Source organism: Amblyomma maculatum, chromosome 9 (genome assembly GCF_055883805.1).
Source record: "Amblyomma maculatum isolate TAMU_Amacu chromosome 9, ASM5588380v1, whole genome shotgun sequence".
Taxonomy (NCBI): domain Eukaryota; kingdom Metazoa; phylum Arthropoda; class Arachnida; order Ixodida; family Ixodidae; genus Amblyomma; species Amblyomma maculatum.
This window is the reverse complement of record NC_139352.1, coordinates 18,326,728-18,339,750: the sequence shown is the minus strand read 5'-3', so window position 1 is coordinate 18,339,750 and position 13,023 is coordinate 18,326,728. Positions and strand designations below refer to the sequence as shown.

Below are 13,023 nucleotides of genomic sequence, written 5' to 3'. Positions count from 1 at the left end.
TTGCTGGTAGCTTCCCTCGAAATGTCTCTGGCCAAACCAAAGGAAAACCAAGCTCTACGTGCATCATTCGTAAAGATTACCTATGATGGCGCCATATAGAAGTGGTCAATACGAACTATCACCAGTTCACATTTTCTTCTACAATTTTGGCTTTAATTTTGATCAACTCACACCGCCATTATTTTATGCATGAACACTGTCTGTAGAGCCAGTTAATAGGATAGCGGTGCTGCCTCCTGCATCCAAGGACGAATGGCTTGTTTCTCCTGTTGCATCCCTCAATGCAATGAAAGTCCCGTATCTGTCACACTTGCTCTCTGCACACCTGTACCGCGCCGTAAGAGGAGGAAGCAAGGTGGGAGTGAAAGTGGAAAGAGAGAAAGAGGAGCCGTAGTGGAGGGCTACGGAGTAATTTCGACCGCCTGGGGATCTTTAACGTGCGCTGACATCTCACAGCACACGGGCGCCTCTTCGTTTCGCCTCTGTCAAAGCGCAGCCGTGTTTTTGTTTTGCCTTTTTTGTTTTTACACGCCCATTCTGCACGTGCGCGCCTCTCCTGCTTCTGTTTCTGGTTGAAAACAAACTGCATTCTCCCACTGTACATGCGTAGTTCATGTTAGGTGCCAGCGTGTACGACAGATGGCAGCAGCTGTCTGGCACGTGCTAGAGTTACTATATTTGCCAGAGTTGCGCGAAGGTGCCGCATAAGCAACCAAGTTGTGCAGCGAAGCCATACGTCTTCTTTGCAAGTGCCGATCAGCCAGACCGGAAAGCAGTTGATAGATAATTATTTAATGAGTGGTAATATATGGCTGTCCTCATAGAAATAAGTCACCGTGGCCACAGCTTGCATACAGCCCGCCACGCCGTACCCACGACGGATGATGCAATGCAACCGGTGTGCCCGTCGAGCTGGCTTCACGGTGCTACATGGCTGCTTGGCGGTGAAAGAAAACGCGGAACAGGCACCTTGCCACTTAGCAGAAGCAGTTGGCTCCTCAGTAATTTTTATTGTGCTTGCGTCTCCGACGTGCGTTTGTTTCCAGCCAGCAAGAGACATAATTTTACCACTCCACAGAAGCCGCCATATATAATGAAAAAGGCGGATGCTCCTAAATCCACAGCTTTTTAATGGTTTTGGTTATATTCTAACGCATTTAAGCTTAATCTGATTTATGATATGAATACTGTGTATTATAGGGCTCTCCTTCCTAAAAGCTGCGCATTTCTTTTATTAGTAAGGTCTACTGTTCCTGGGATTCTCTTCGCGATCACTTTAATAAGCGCACAATGGAGCTTCCAGGCAAGGGAAGGTGTAAGAATCATTGGATGGCATACGGTGTATAAGTTGATCTCGATGGTAAAAGGGAAAGCGGTAAGCTGATCAGGTAGAAGCACACAAATTACTTTTAAAAAATAATATAAAAAGAAGTTAGCCACCTCGCCTCTAACACATGCTGTATATCAGCCTAAGTACGCGACGTCAGCGTAAAAGCCAACAATGACAAATTTATGAATACAGTCATGAAGTGGTAAAAAGAAGATAATACTCTGACTAAGCAGGATTTTGGAATAACATCTCCCGAATCGTTGAATACGGCTGCTCCTAGCAGAGAATAGGCGACGTAATTATAAAGCAGCTGTGAAGACCTTTTTATTTATTTTTTTTGCTTATATACTATTGTGGTGCTGCCTGATGATGACACTGACGTCTGTGAGATGAAAGAAATTGGCGGAAGTAATGTGCGCTGCATGAAAGTGGGTTGAGGTTATTCTAAATTATTGCCCGACAAATTCAGAACAGCCAGGAGTTTGTTTATTAGTCCCATGTTTGTTCAAGTAGTGTCTCAGGAGAAATGCCTGCGAATGCATTCCCCTATGGTTCTGGAAATGTCTCCAGAACAAAGCCGCCATTTCGTGGTCATGAAAAGCCCAATGCCTTCTTTAAACATTCCTGGAAAAAATAAAGGAGGAATTAGTCTTAACTTTCGGGTTAGCTCTATAAGGGCTTTGCTTAGACGTATGCCGCGCACATAATAGCAATAATATGCTTCAAATATGCCCAAAGACGCCATGTCAAACGTCATGATTATTTGCCGGAAAACAAGACTCATGCACAAGAGATTTAGCAAGCGCGGGTGTCGTCAAGACACGGTGACAACCGCGAAGTTTCATATGAGAATTTTCAGAACTTTTCTGTCACAAGCCATTTAATTCAGTCTGTAAAATATGAACAAATTTACACAGGCGCGCGTTCCTAGTATCAGATACAGTCTCCCTTCTATGAATTAACAATTCATCTTATGGTGCTTTCGTTTAGCACATATTTACGCTGGCTACCTCAACGAAACAAGACGTCCACTTTCAACTGATTTCGCAAGCTCCAGAGTTACTCCATACCGCCGCGTGCACCGCCTATTGGGGCGTCACTAAAAGCCTCCGGCGGTTGCTTTAAAAGTCTTTCCGGGGTACGAGTTGCGGTTGTTCATGCGTCGCTGCGGGGATTGCCGATGTTCACGGCGCAGGTTCTCTTTTTGTTTCTTTTTTTTTTTGTAGCACTGTGCTATGTCAGTGCAATGGCAGTGATCGTAAGAAAATGCACGATGATGCGCCAATATTTTTTGAAGCACTTTCATATCGAAATATAAGACAGGAATGTCAAGCGGCTTGTTAACGCGAAGTGAACTCGAACAGTACGCTCTCGATCGTATTGCTTGCCGAGCTGCGACGACTAAATACAATCTCCAGCGCATTTTTTTATAGCTTTCGGACATTTACCCAAGCAAAAAAACTATTGCTGGAGATGCCCCATAGTTTGTGTCACAGTGCATTGGCGGCGGATGCTGTTTATGCAACGATGCAAACGCCGCTGGTAAACGAATTCATGATGCGAGGACTGCATAGAAACACACAGCTATAGCAAACAACGCGGCCGGCTCCACTCCCGTATCTACTTTAAACTCCGGCACCAGCGACGTAGCCATCGCTTTGCACGGGGCGTATATTTGATTGTACTGTTTCAATTAACTCTTATAGGGTATTGAGCGAGTGGTAGTGAAATATTCGTAGCATAAATTTAGTTCAATCATCTATTGCTATATCAATCTTTCTGGCAGACAAGCCCAATTAAAAGGGAAAACAATCTAAAGGAATGTGTAGAGCATTCTTTGCCACGGCTGTCTTGCAGGAAATGCCAGTGAACGCGAGCAGCACTAGTGTGGCAACCGACCGATATTTTTACTAGGTATACCGCAACCATTTCTTCTGCAGCACAAGTCAGGAATATCCTTTGACTGCCTTTGTGGCAGCTCCAGGGCCCGTATTCCGAGTTTGCGTCGTTATCGAAAGTGTCGCTATCTCCCCGACCTCGAGCCATCTGATTGGTGGAAACGCCGAAACATGATGCTGCCAGCTCTTCCGGTTCCGTAGTGGCAACACTCGGTTCCTGCGTTTCGACCAATTAGATGACTCGAGGTCACGTGATATAGCGAACTTCGATAATGACGCAAACTCGGAATACGGGCCCAGGCCTCAAATGCACGGTGAAGTACTCTCAACGTTTACTAAAGAATCATGTTTTTTTTCTCTTTAACGTTCACTAACCTCATGAGCAAAAAAATGAATTTTCAGCTTGCAGACTGTGCTTAAAATAACCATGGACAAAAATGTTCGTCAAGGAGCACCACGCATTGAGGCAAAATTTTCGTGCCAAAGGTCTAAACACGGGTTTTTCTGATTATAAATCGAAAATTTGTGCAATACGTCAATATCGCTGATCGGCGCTAAGCGCTGATGTGAGGAAGCACCCAATGTATTCGTATTGTTTCGCACCCCTGCAATGTGGCACTCACCATTCCGTCATCGAAAATCTTTGCGTCCTCATCGTTCATTCCTGTCCCAGCCTGCAATAAAGAAATTCGTAACTACAGTTGAAGAGTTCACAATGCATTTCTAGTCCAGAATGGCTGGTACTTAACCGAACGAGATTCAGAAGATTAAAACAGCTGTTTTTGGTATTACAGAGACGTTCTGTATAAACATCCTGCCCAGTTTGAAGTGAAGTGCAGGAAACCCAGGGTATGCATTATGCGCCAAGACATTATTGATGAAAAAAGAGGGCTATGTGGAGATTACCTTCTTGAGGATCGCAATCAAGACTCATGTTACCGAACAAATAATTGCGGCCTAACAGCTGTCCCAACAGACTGAAAATTTGCTGCTCCTATCAAATTATATGCGACGCACTACTCATTACAGTAAGGTGACTAAGACAATCCCTCGGTTCAGTTTTCGTTTGATCCTTCAGATGCTTTTCATTATAGATGCTGCGAGGCTTCAAAAGTGTAAAAAAAAGTTGATAGGACACTTAAACGTTGCCACTAATTGTACGTCGTGACATAGGTAACGGATCCCGTCTGCATGCAACTGCCTTTGCAAATCCTGGTTCGTGCAAATGTCATTTTTCAATGAATTAACGACGAATCTCCTAATTTGTACGTCTATGTTATCACCCGTGCTTCTTAACACGGAGTCGTACGCTGCCACATTATGTGTAAGACCACCGGACATAGATAGATATGAAGCCCCCCGAAGCTGTATGAACGTGCCTGCTTGGCCTAGCAGAATTGGAAGGTCTCAGAGGGTTCGGTTCTCATTCCCCTCTCGTCTCAGAGGATAAGTCCATCTAGGCAAGCCACGCCAACGCGGAAAGGTCGTGTGGGTTCATGACCTCATGCAATCCGATGGACAATAAGTGACCGACCATTTCGGTTGCAAACTATCACTTGCTTGAGATATAACCGGGATTTTTTGCCCTCGACGCCGACGTCGACAGCGCCTACGGACCGAACATCCGGATTTCAGGAGAATGTAGCATTTAATACTACTACCTCGTTAAACTCAATCACCTGGAGGCAGCAGCCTTTCCTCAGAGTCGCGGCCATACTTCAAGTTCTATGCTGCCATATGTTTAATGTCAGAAATTAAGGAAAACATATATGCTATGAACTCTGTGACCCGAACACTTCGGCTTCGTTCAAAAAGGAATTTCTGCATTTCTGCAAGGAGCGGTTATGTATTGCTACCCGGCCGTAAAACTGGCAAATATACTTGGTTTTCATAGCAAAGTTTGGGGGTTCTTCAATTAATCTCCACATAGCTTTTCGTTTGCTACGCCTCTAGGTTTCTGCCGGAAAGCGCTATACTCCAGGAGCTTCCTGTCGAGACGCTCACCTTCACTTTGGCAACGGCCTCTCCGGTGCAGTTCATGTACTGTAATCAAAGCGGAAAACAATAACAATTCAATTAATCTTTCATCTCGTGACGAATATTCTTGTTTCGAAGTTTTGATACGTTTGCCTTCTTTTCTCTAGTTGTAACCGACATTATGAAAACGTTCTTTGTATCAGCATCGTAACAATTCGAAGCAGCACGCGCGTAAAATGTCCCTGGTATTCGACAGGAGACATTCAAAATCTTCGACCGAAACACGAGCCCTGCATGGCGCCCACGCTTTGCACTTCAGCGCAGAGAATCACCGAATAAGGCCATCATTTACTAAACATCATTTTTTGGTGCCATCCGTCGGCCGGAAGCAGCAAATAATGTGTTACATCATCATCATCATCAGCCTGACTATATCCTTTGCAGAGCGAAGGCCTCTCCCATATTCCTCCAATTAACTGGGTCCTGTGCGAGCTGCATCTACTTGACCCCTGCGAACGTCTTAATCTCATCTGCCCACCTAATTTTCTGCCGCCCCCTGCTACGCTTTCCTTCTCTTGGAATCCAGTTTGTTGCCCTAAGCGACCATCGGTTATGCTTTCTCCGCGCTCCATGTCCTATGCCTATTTCTTCTTGATTTCCATTAGAATGTCGGTAACTTGAGTTATTTCTCTGACCCAGTCTGCACACTTCCTATCTCTTAATGTTACCCCTACCATTTTGCATTCCATAGCCCTCTGCGTTGTCCACAACCTAAGTAGAACCCTCTTCGTTAGCTTCCACGTTTCAGCCCCATAGGTGAGTACAGGTAAGATGCAACTGTTGTATATTTTCCTCTTTGAAGTCAAGAGTTTGACGGAAGCCCGTCTGGTCGAGATGGGACATGACGAAAAATAAACGACACTGACCAAAAGAAGAAAGATGGAATTTTCTTCTTTTGGTCGGTGTCATTTATTTTTCGTCATATTTTCCTCTTGAGCGATACCGGTAAGCTGCTAGTCATAATCTAAGAATGTGTTACATAAAGGGGGTGATTCCACATTAAATAATAAGCACATTTAGCATACCATGCACCGTTCTACGGTTCGCGTTATCGGAATATATGGAGCCCTTACGCCGATAGCGGGCCCGTTCTGATTGGTCTAGACCCGGCGGACGGATCGGTGCCAGTCAAGTGTGTGCGGGCTGGTAACGGGCGGGCTCGCGGTGCTCCATTAACGCAAGCGGTAACACGGTAACCGGTATGCTGAAGGCGTCTAATGCTGTCAAGCGTGTTGCGATGATGTGCAAAGATGCTAACAGGGATGGCCTACTTTTCCTACGCCTTGCAAACTCAGTTAGGGCATGATTCTAGCGGTCGCATGTACTAGTTTTGAAGGTCATTGAAAATCGCTACATTGCAAACATTCAAATTTACCATGCAAAGTTTGGATTTTCAGCCCCACGGAGAACAAACTTGGTGCCGCCGAGGATTTGTAAGGTTTCGTCTAGACTTTTAATCCGGCGGCATTATGCTGACCGTTTTAGGTGACCTCAGCGACGTTGCCGTGGTTCCAAGTTATTAAAGAAGTGGAAAAAATCTAAAATAAAAAAAAAACTCCGTCGGAGCGAATTTGAAACCTGGAATTTCTTTTTAGGAGTACTAAACATTATATCCAGGATGGAGCTGTATTACTTGAAGGACAGAGGGCATAGCTGTGTGTGTGTTAATATTAAGTAGTGTTGTAGTAACAGGAAGTTATAGTGTTATGCGTTCAGGTGGCATAAAATGCGATAAGGAAATAAAGAGATAGTGATAACGATGCGACAGAAGTATTGTTTGTTGTCAATGTTGCGAAACACATGCCTTGCGAGGTAACGACACGGTTCGCTAAATTGGGCAAATGCTTTGGCTTTTCATTACAAGGCCGTACTCAAATCTGACCCAGGCCACCCTGACTTGAATTGGTTGAAATGTATTTTGAAGGAATCCTAGTTATATATCGTGACGTGCGAACACTAAGACTATACCAGGCCACCAAACAGTCGTTAGTTGGGGCAACTGCTTGCTAGCGTATTCCGACCTCACTGTCGGAGAATAAGTCTTGTCATTTTTCCAGGTTTCTCTTCTTCAGCAGTGAGCAAAAGTGGCGTTCCTGAGCGAAAATTAATATAATTGTTTTTTCATGCCTTAAATCTTTCTAAAATAGTGTGCACTGGATTCAGGATAAAATGTACACTAGCTTTTACCTTACTCAAACACCCGCTTAATTAAGCATTGGTGTATTGAACTATTTAGTGGCAAGGCAATAGGGTGTGCATTCATTTTAGGTATGATGCCAATCGCAATGAAAAAGCGCTGCCATTATTTAGTAGTGCATAACTTTTATGTCCTTTACTTCTAGTTTCTAGGCGCAGTTTACACTATATTGCTTCACCATCAACGAGCCCAATACCATACCTAAGCATTCTGCTCTTGTTTGGCGTTCTGTTCGCCAAAGCAAAAGAAACACACTACATGCCTCGAAACCAACTCGTAAGACAGAAAAGTCACTGAAAGTCACAGGTCACTAGAACACTCATTGATTCCTTTACCACAGCTGCCTTTTGGTCATCAGCTTCCGATGCCAGCTTCCCACCGCATTCATTGAGGGCCGGCACCATCTGCTGGACGACCTGTAAGTCGGAGAGAAAACATTACACAGCATTGCGGAATTGTATTTATATTGTTTTTATATTTCGAAATGGAAGCGTGGTTCGAGTCAGAAGTCTACTGGGAACCGGCACTAAATTTTGACGATATCCTTGCCCAAAGTCACCAAAGCCAGCTCATCTGTCGCCAGCCAGCGGCTATAGCCAGACCGGCCACGTTGGCGAAATGGACTTGACTGAATGCCGAAAGTTGAGTATAAGCAGCTCAAAGTGTTAATAGCTGTGACAGCAGAAATGTAATGCACGTATTATATAGTCTAGTATCAATACAGGGAGCAAAATTACTATCGTGAACGACTATTACTAGTACTACGAACCTTACACAGGCGAAAGTGCAGTCTGTCTGCGCAGCGGAATACAGTTCACGTTATACAGTTAGTATTTCCGTGTTACGGTACAGTGTAGAGGTAAAATCGTTTTTTTAAGCGACAATGCTAAAATACTTGCAAATTCTCATTATCGGAGAGTTGCAGTAAACAATTAGAGGGCTTCAACGCCGCTGAGCCGAATGTAGGGCGAAAGAGCCATGAAAAATATTTAGTGCAATTTTTTTTTGTCATCCACATAACTGAGCGGCTGACAAAGCAGCCTATTCAATCGTATGTTTCAAAATAGAGTTTGTTACTCTACCTACCAGTACCAAAAATACAAATTGTTTCTGAAGACTGTCCCTCGAAATGAGAGTTACGGCAACCTATGAACATTAAAACTACCAGGTCAGTTACCATTCACATCACACTGCGCACAATTTTCCACGAAGTACGGGAGTTCCACTGCATTCGCGCTGAATACATTGTTTCTTAATTTTAACAACAGTTTCACATATACAAAGAAGGCCAAACTAAAGTTTCACAAGGAACGTTTCGCAGCATTTCGTCTTAGGTTTTAGACCACTAGCGTTTCTGATTTCGCTCACTTGCCGGCGCTGTCCGCAGCACTGCCTTTGACAATCGGTACGTAACGGGGAGGAGTGTTTATATTTGTATGAGAACACCGGCAGCGGCGACCCGCTCGGTGAACATCGCAGCGCTCCAAGACGCTGCAGCCCAAGGAATTTGATTAGACGGTGCGGAAGGGCCAGGGTGGGCAAGGGGACGCGTGTTGCCTTGGGGGAACTATTGTGAGCAAAAATAAGAGACTTCGCCAAGTGCGTATCGAACAGTGCTGAAATTCATGCGGGCACTATCTAAAGATGTATTCCTCGTGTCGAGGTAGACGTTACTGCGCCGGAGGGCATCGTCAAGCAGCGGACCATTCGAGCTTGAAGGAGGGGCTAATCAGTTGACACGCTACGTGAACAGATTAAAATTATTTGCTCTCACACCACAAGTAATGTTCAAACATTTGCTTGAAACAATCGTAGCAACTCCGTAAGTTCATTTTTACGGTATCATTGTGTGATCACACGCGGCTCCATTATGATTGTTTATCGTTGTTAGTAGGCACTTTAAAATGATAACGATGCACAGGTGCTCTAGGTTTTTATTAACACGGGCGTGGACTTTGATGAGTCATTCATTCTGGCAAATATATCTCAGTCCTTCAGTGTCATGCCCAATTTATTATTAATACGTTGCGCTCACCTGCATGGCAACGTTTGGAGTCATCGATGCCATGTCCAAGAGGCAGACTTGCATGTCCGAGAACTTGCTCGAAAACAGCTCTTTACTGTACGGGTCCGTAACCTTTTCGTCGACTATTTTCTTCAGCATCTCCTTGAGGCCTCCCTCCTGACCTGCAGGTTGCCAGTGTAGGATGGATGAAATTTCTACCAATGACAAACTGCTATTATTAGTATTTTCCAACTAGGTAAATGTCCGACCTCTGCTTCTTTATATGAAGTTTGTAAATAATGAGTCCGTAGACTGAATCATAATACCTCTCTGCCAAAGATTTTGCGCCCCGTGTCGATTCAAAGCTGATGGCGCAAGCTTTTTTCTATCACCTGCATGGTTTAATAGCTAATCACCTTCCTCACACGCCACGAGTGGGCTATCGTTTCTTCACCGCTGAGGCAGGTGGTCTAGAGCCATTAAAACCCGTTCATTCCTGTCAGATGATTATGGGTGTTGGTGTAATTATTATTCGCATTCGGCTTAATTGAACGTAGATCGTCAAGGCTTTGCCTTTTGCGTGACTTGGCCGCAAATCATAAAGGAACAGACGCAAATGATTTGACACTGGCTGAAGGTTTGCCATATTTAAGACATAACGCGTTCATTGAAGGAGTGGGATGAAAAAAAAAAAACAATAAAAAAACGACGCCCTAAAATGCGCTCAAAGACGATAGAGCTGGAAGTAGTATAGACACTGGCACGCTTTTAAAGATAACAGCAAGCCCCTTATGCGATTGAACTTATTTTGCCCTTTCTATAAGAAAGCTATGTGAACTTCGAGTACATCTGCGCTGTGGCTAACGGTTTTAGGTGTGTATAATCTCTATAGATGGAATTCAAGTGCTGAAGTCAGTCTGTCTCCACAAAGCACTTCTCCCTCAGCCTCTAGGATGTTCTTGCATTCCGTATGCGCTTCTTTGCTATTGGTCTTCGAGCAGCAATCAGCAATGGTCGCATTGAAATGAATATTTAAGCACGTGATTTTTGTGCGTGCGCACAAAGATTTGACTTACCTCGTCCAAGTCCCGTGCTAATGATGACAAGGAATAGAGAAGCGAAGAACTTCAAGTCCATGATTAGTTCGGCCGAAAGCAGCACCCTCGATGACCAGGTTGCCTATGGTGTCGGTGCTTGAACAAACGACAGGCCCCGGTCCTCTGAAACCTTCCCTTAAAAGGCGGATCTACTCGCCTGAATGAGCACGTAGAAATAAGCGCAGTAAGCGACATTCGTTCACGTCATGACGATCAAACATATCCGAAATCACTTCAGACAGACAGACGCCGTCCTTGAGTCACGACTCTTGAAAAATGGTCCGTGATGGCGAACTAAGTGATAACACTGCGGTTTATTCACTGTCTCCCGGGGCGTGCAAAGTTGCGTGAAAGGCGGTCACGCTTCTCTAAGTTGGAAGCTTTCCTCGTCCCGTGGCTCGCGTGCTATGCACAATGCATTCCACATATTTGCTTTTCCTACTTTTATGTGCGAACTGGGTCTGGTCACCCACCACTTTCCTGAGTCTCACAATAGTAATGTGCGTGCTGCTCTCCAATGTGATTGAATTTCAGTTGCATATCATCATCAAACCTACGGCAGGATATAGTGCAGATATCAGTCGTTATTTTAACTAAATGTTTTGCATTTAGTTAAAATAACGTAAATAAAGTGCCGTTCAATTCCAATTAAATCTTACTGTGCTCTACCGTAGTACCTTCCTCAGGAATCATTTGGTGACAGAAGGGCTCTGAGCAGCATTCTGAATATATAGCTCTTTATGCATCAGCTTCCAGTGTCAAGACGCCACATTAAAAGCAACGTGGCTTGCCGCTTCGGTGCGGATGCATCGATTACGCATTATTACGCATTAGATTTTAAATATGATTACTGTTTAAGGCACGTAATCTGTGAGCAAGTCACACCATTTAGGTAACGAAAGGGGTAACGTCGATTAAGGGCTCGTGGGTGTCTGAAATATATATTTTGAAACATTCTGCTCACGCATCATGCCTGCATTTCTCAGGATAACTCGAATATACCTTCGAAACTAGCTGAGACCTGAAAAACCTGAACATGATCAGAGCCCATTACGGTCCAGGTATGTTCAACGATCTTGTGACTGCTTTCTTACTTAGTTAGTTAGTTATATGGAGTTTTATGGCGCATAAGCAACTGGTTTCAATTCCTTTCTTACCGATTGCCTTACAGCGCTGTCACCAATACGTGCTAAATAATGATATGTTCTGGTTAGAGCGCTTGCATATATAGCTGGAAATACTTCTTAAATCTCACATAAACCCATTATTATTAGAGCTGCCTTGGCATCTATACCGAATGGAATACAGTTCTGAAGCATGGATACGTGATTAGATTTTGACAAATAGGTAAAACAAGATTGAAGTGCTAACTAATCTAAACGAAGAGAAAATAGTGCTCTAGTCTGTCACTGTATGGAATGTGCTGTATAAAAGGAATCCAGATACTTGCGCTGCATTGCATTCTATAATTATGAGTCGAGCTACAATAAATTTTGTCCTTTAAGCCAAATGCCCCCTTCCATCACTGTCAGATGGCGGAATCACCCGCTTGAAAAGGTCACGCATGAAGCGCGTCGTTGACAAGGGGGTTTCCCTACAAAGCGAGACCTTGGAAACAGTCAGTTGTCGCCAGAAACGCAATTGCTTCAAAGCACTGCAACAGCACAAGAAGAAACTCGCACCGAATATTGCAGTTCACTGCCAGCAAACGTAGCATCTGACATCAACTGAAGGAGTACTGGAAAACTTTTTAAATGGAGTAAACGCTTTTCCCTACTCAGCTCGTCTACTCAGAACCTCCGCTCTCGGGCTAAGTCGAAGCGCAGCACAAATCCACTGCAGAGATTGGATGTGTCTACACTGTTCTGTGTGATATATTGTTACGAGCGGGGTTTTATTGGCCGGAGGACGAACGTCGCAAAACCAGTTGCGTCCACTTGCGAGTTGTTGTTGTTGCTGTTGTTGTTCTCCTCTAATGTAATGGCACATACCCACACAGGGGGATCGGCCAAGAATTAGGGTGCAGAGATATTAGATTTTGAGATGTATAACTACATCGCAAAAATAAAAAAAATAAATGCTAGGGAATAGAGAAGGAAATGTAAATATGATAAACCAAAATATAAAAGAGTAAATACTAACGCACGCAGTAGGAGAATAGTAAGATTTATATGTACTTGCGAGTCCATGCACGAGCTGCTTCTTCCTCATCATCATCTTCCCTTGCCTCTGTTCTGTGCGTCATACTTCCCTCTATGTAGTCTTTTTTTTTTATTGCGCAAGTTCGCCCTTCGGCATAAAGGTTTAAATATATTGATACAAACCTGTGGCAGCAATGAATGCCAACAGCTCTCGGTGGTGTGGGCCATGTGTCCATACCCCTGTGAAGGCGCGGCATGAAGCTAGGGTGACGCCGAGTGCCCGCATCTCTCAGTGTCGAAACGGTAAAATACAAAGCA

At 44.2% G+C, this 13,023-nt stretch overlaps 1 protein-coding gene across 1 annotated transcript; it reads right to left on the bottom strand.

The window, feature by feature from the left end:
* Positions 1-1,921: 1,921 nt before the first annotated feature.
* On the bottom strand, positions 1,922-10,604 carry LOC146178481 (uncharacterized). Its single transcript, XM_084579979.1, has 6 exons — positions 10,544-10,604; positions 9,498-9,649; positions 7,798-7,878; positions 5,233-5,271; positions 3,852-3,902; positions 1,922-1,954 (listed from the first exon to the last, which is right to left on the bottom strand). Exons 1-6 carry the CDS (start codon positions 10,602-10,604, stop codon positions 1,922-1,924), a joined length of 417 nt encoding a protein of 138 aa, XP_084436105.1.
* Positions 10,605-13,023: the final 2,419 nt, after the last annotated feature.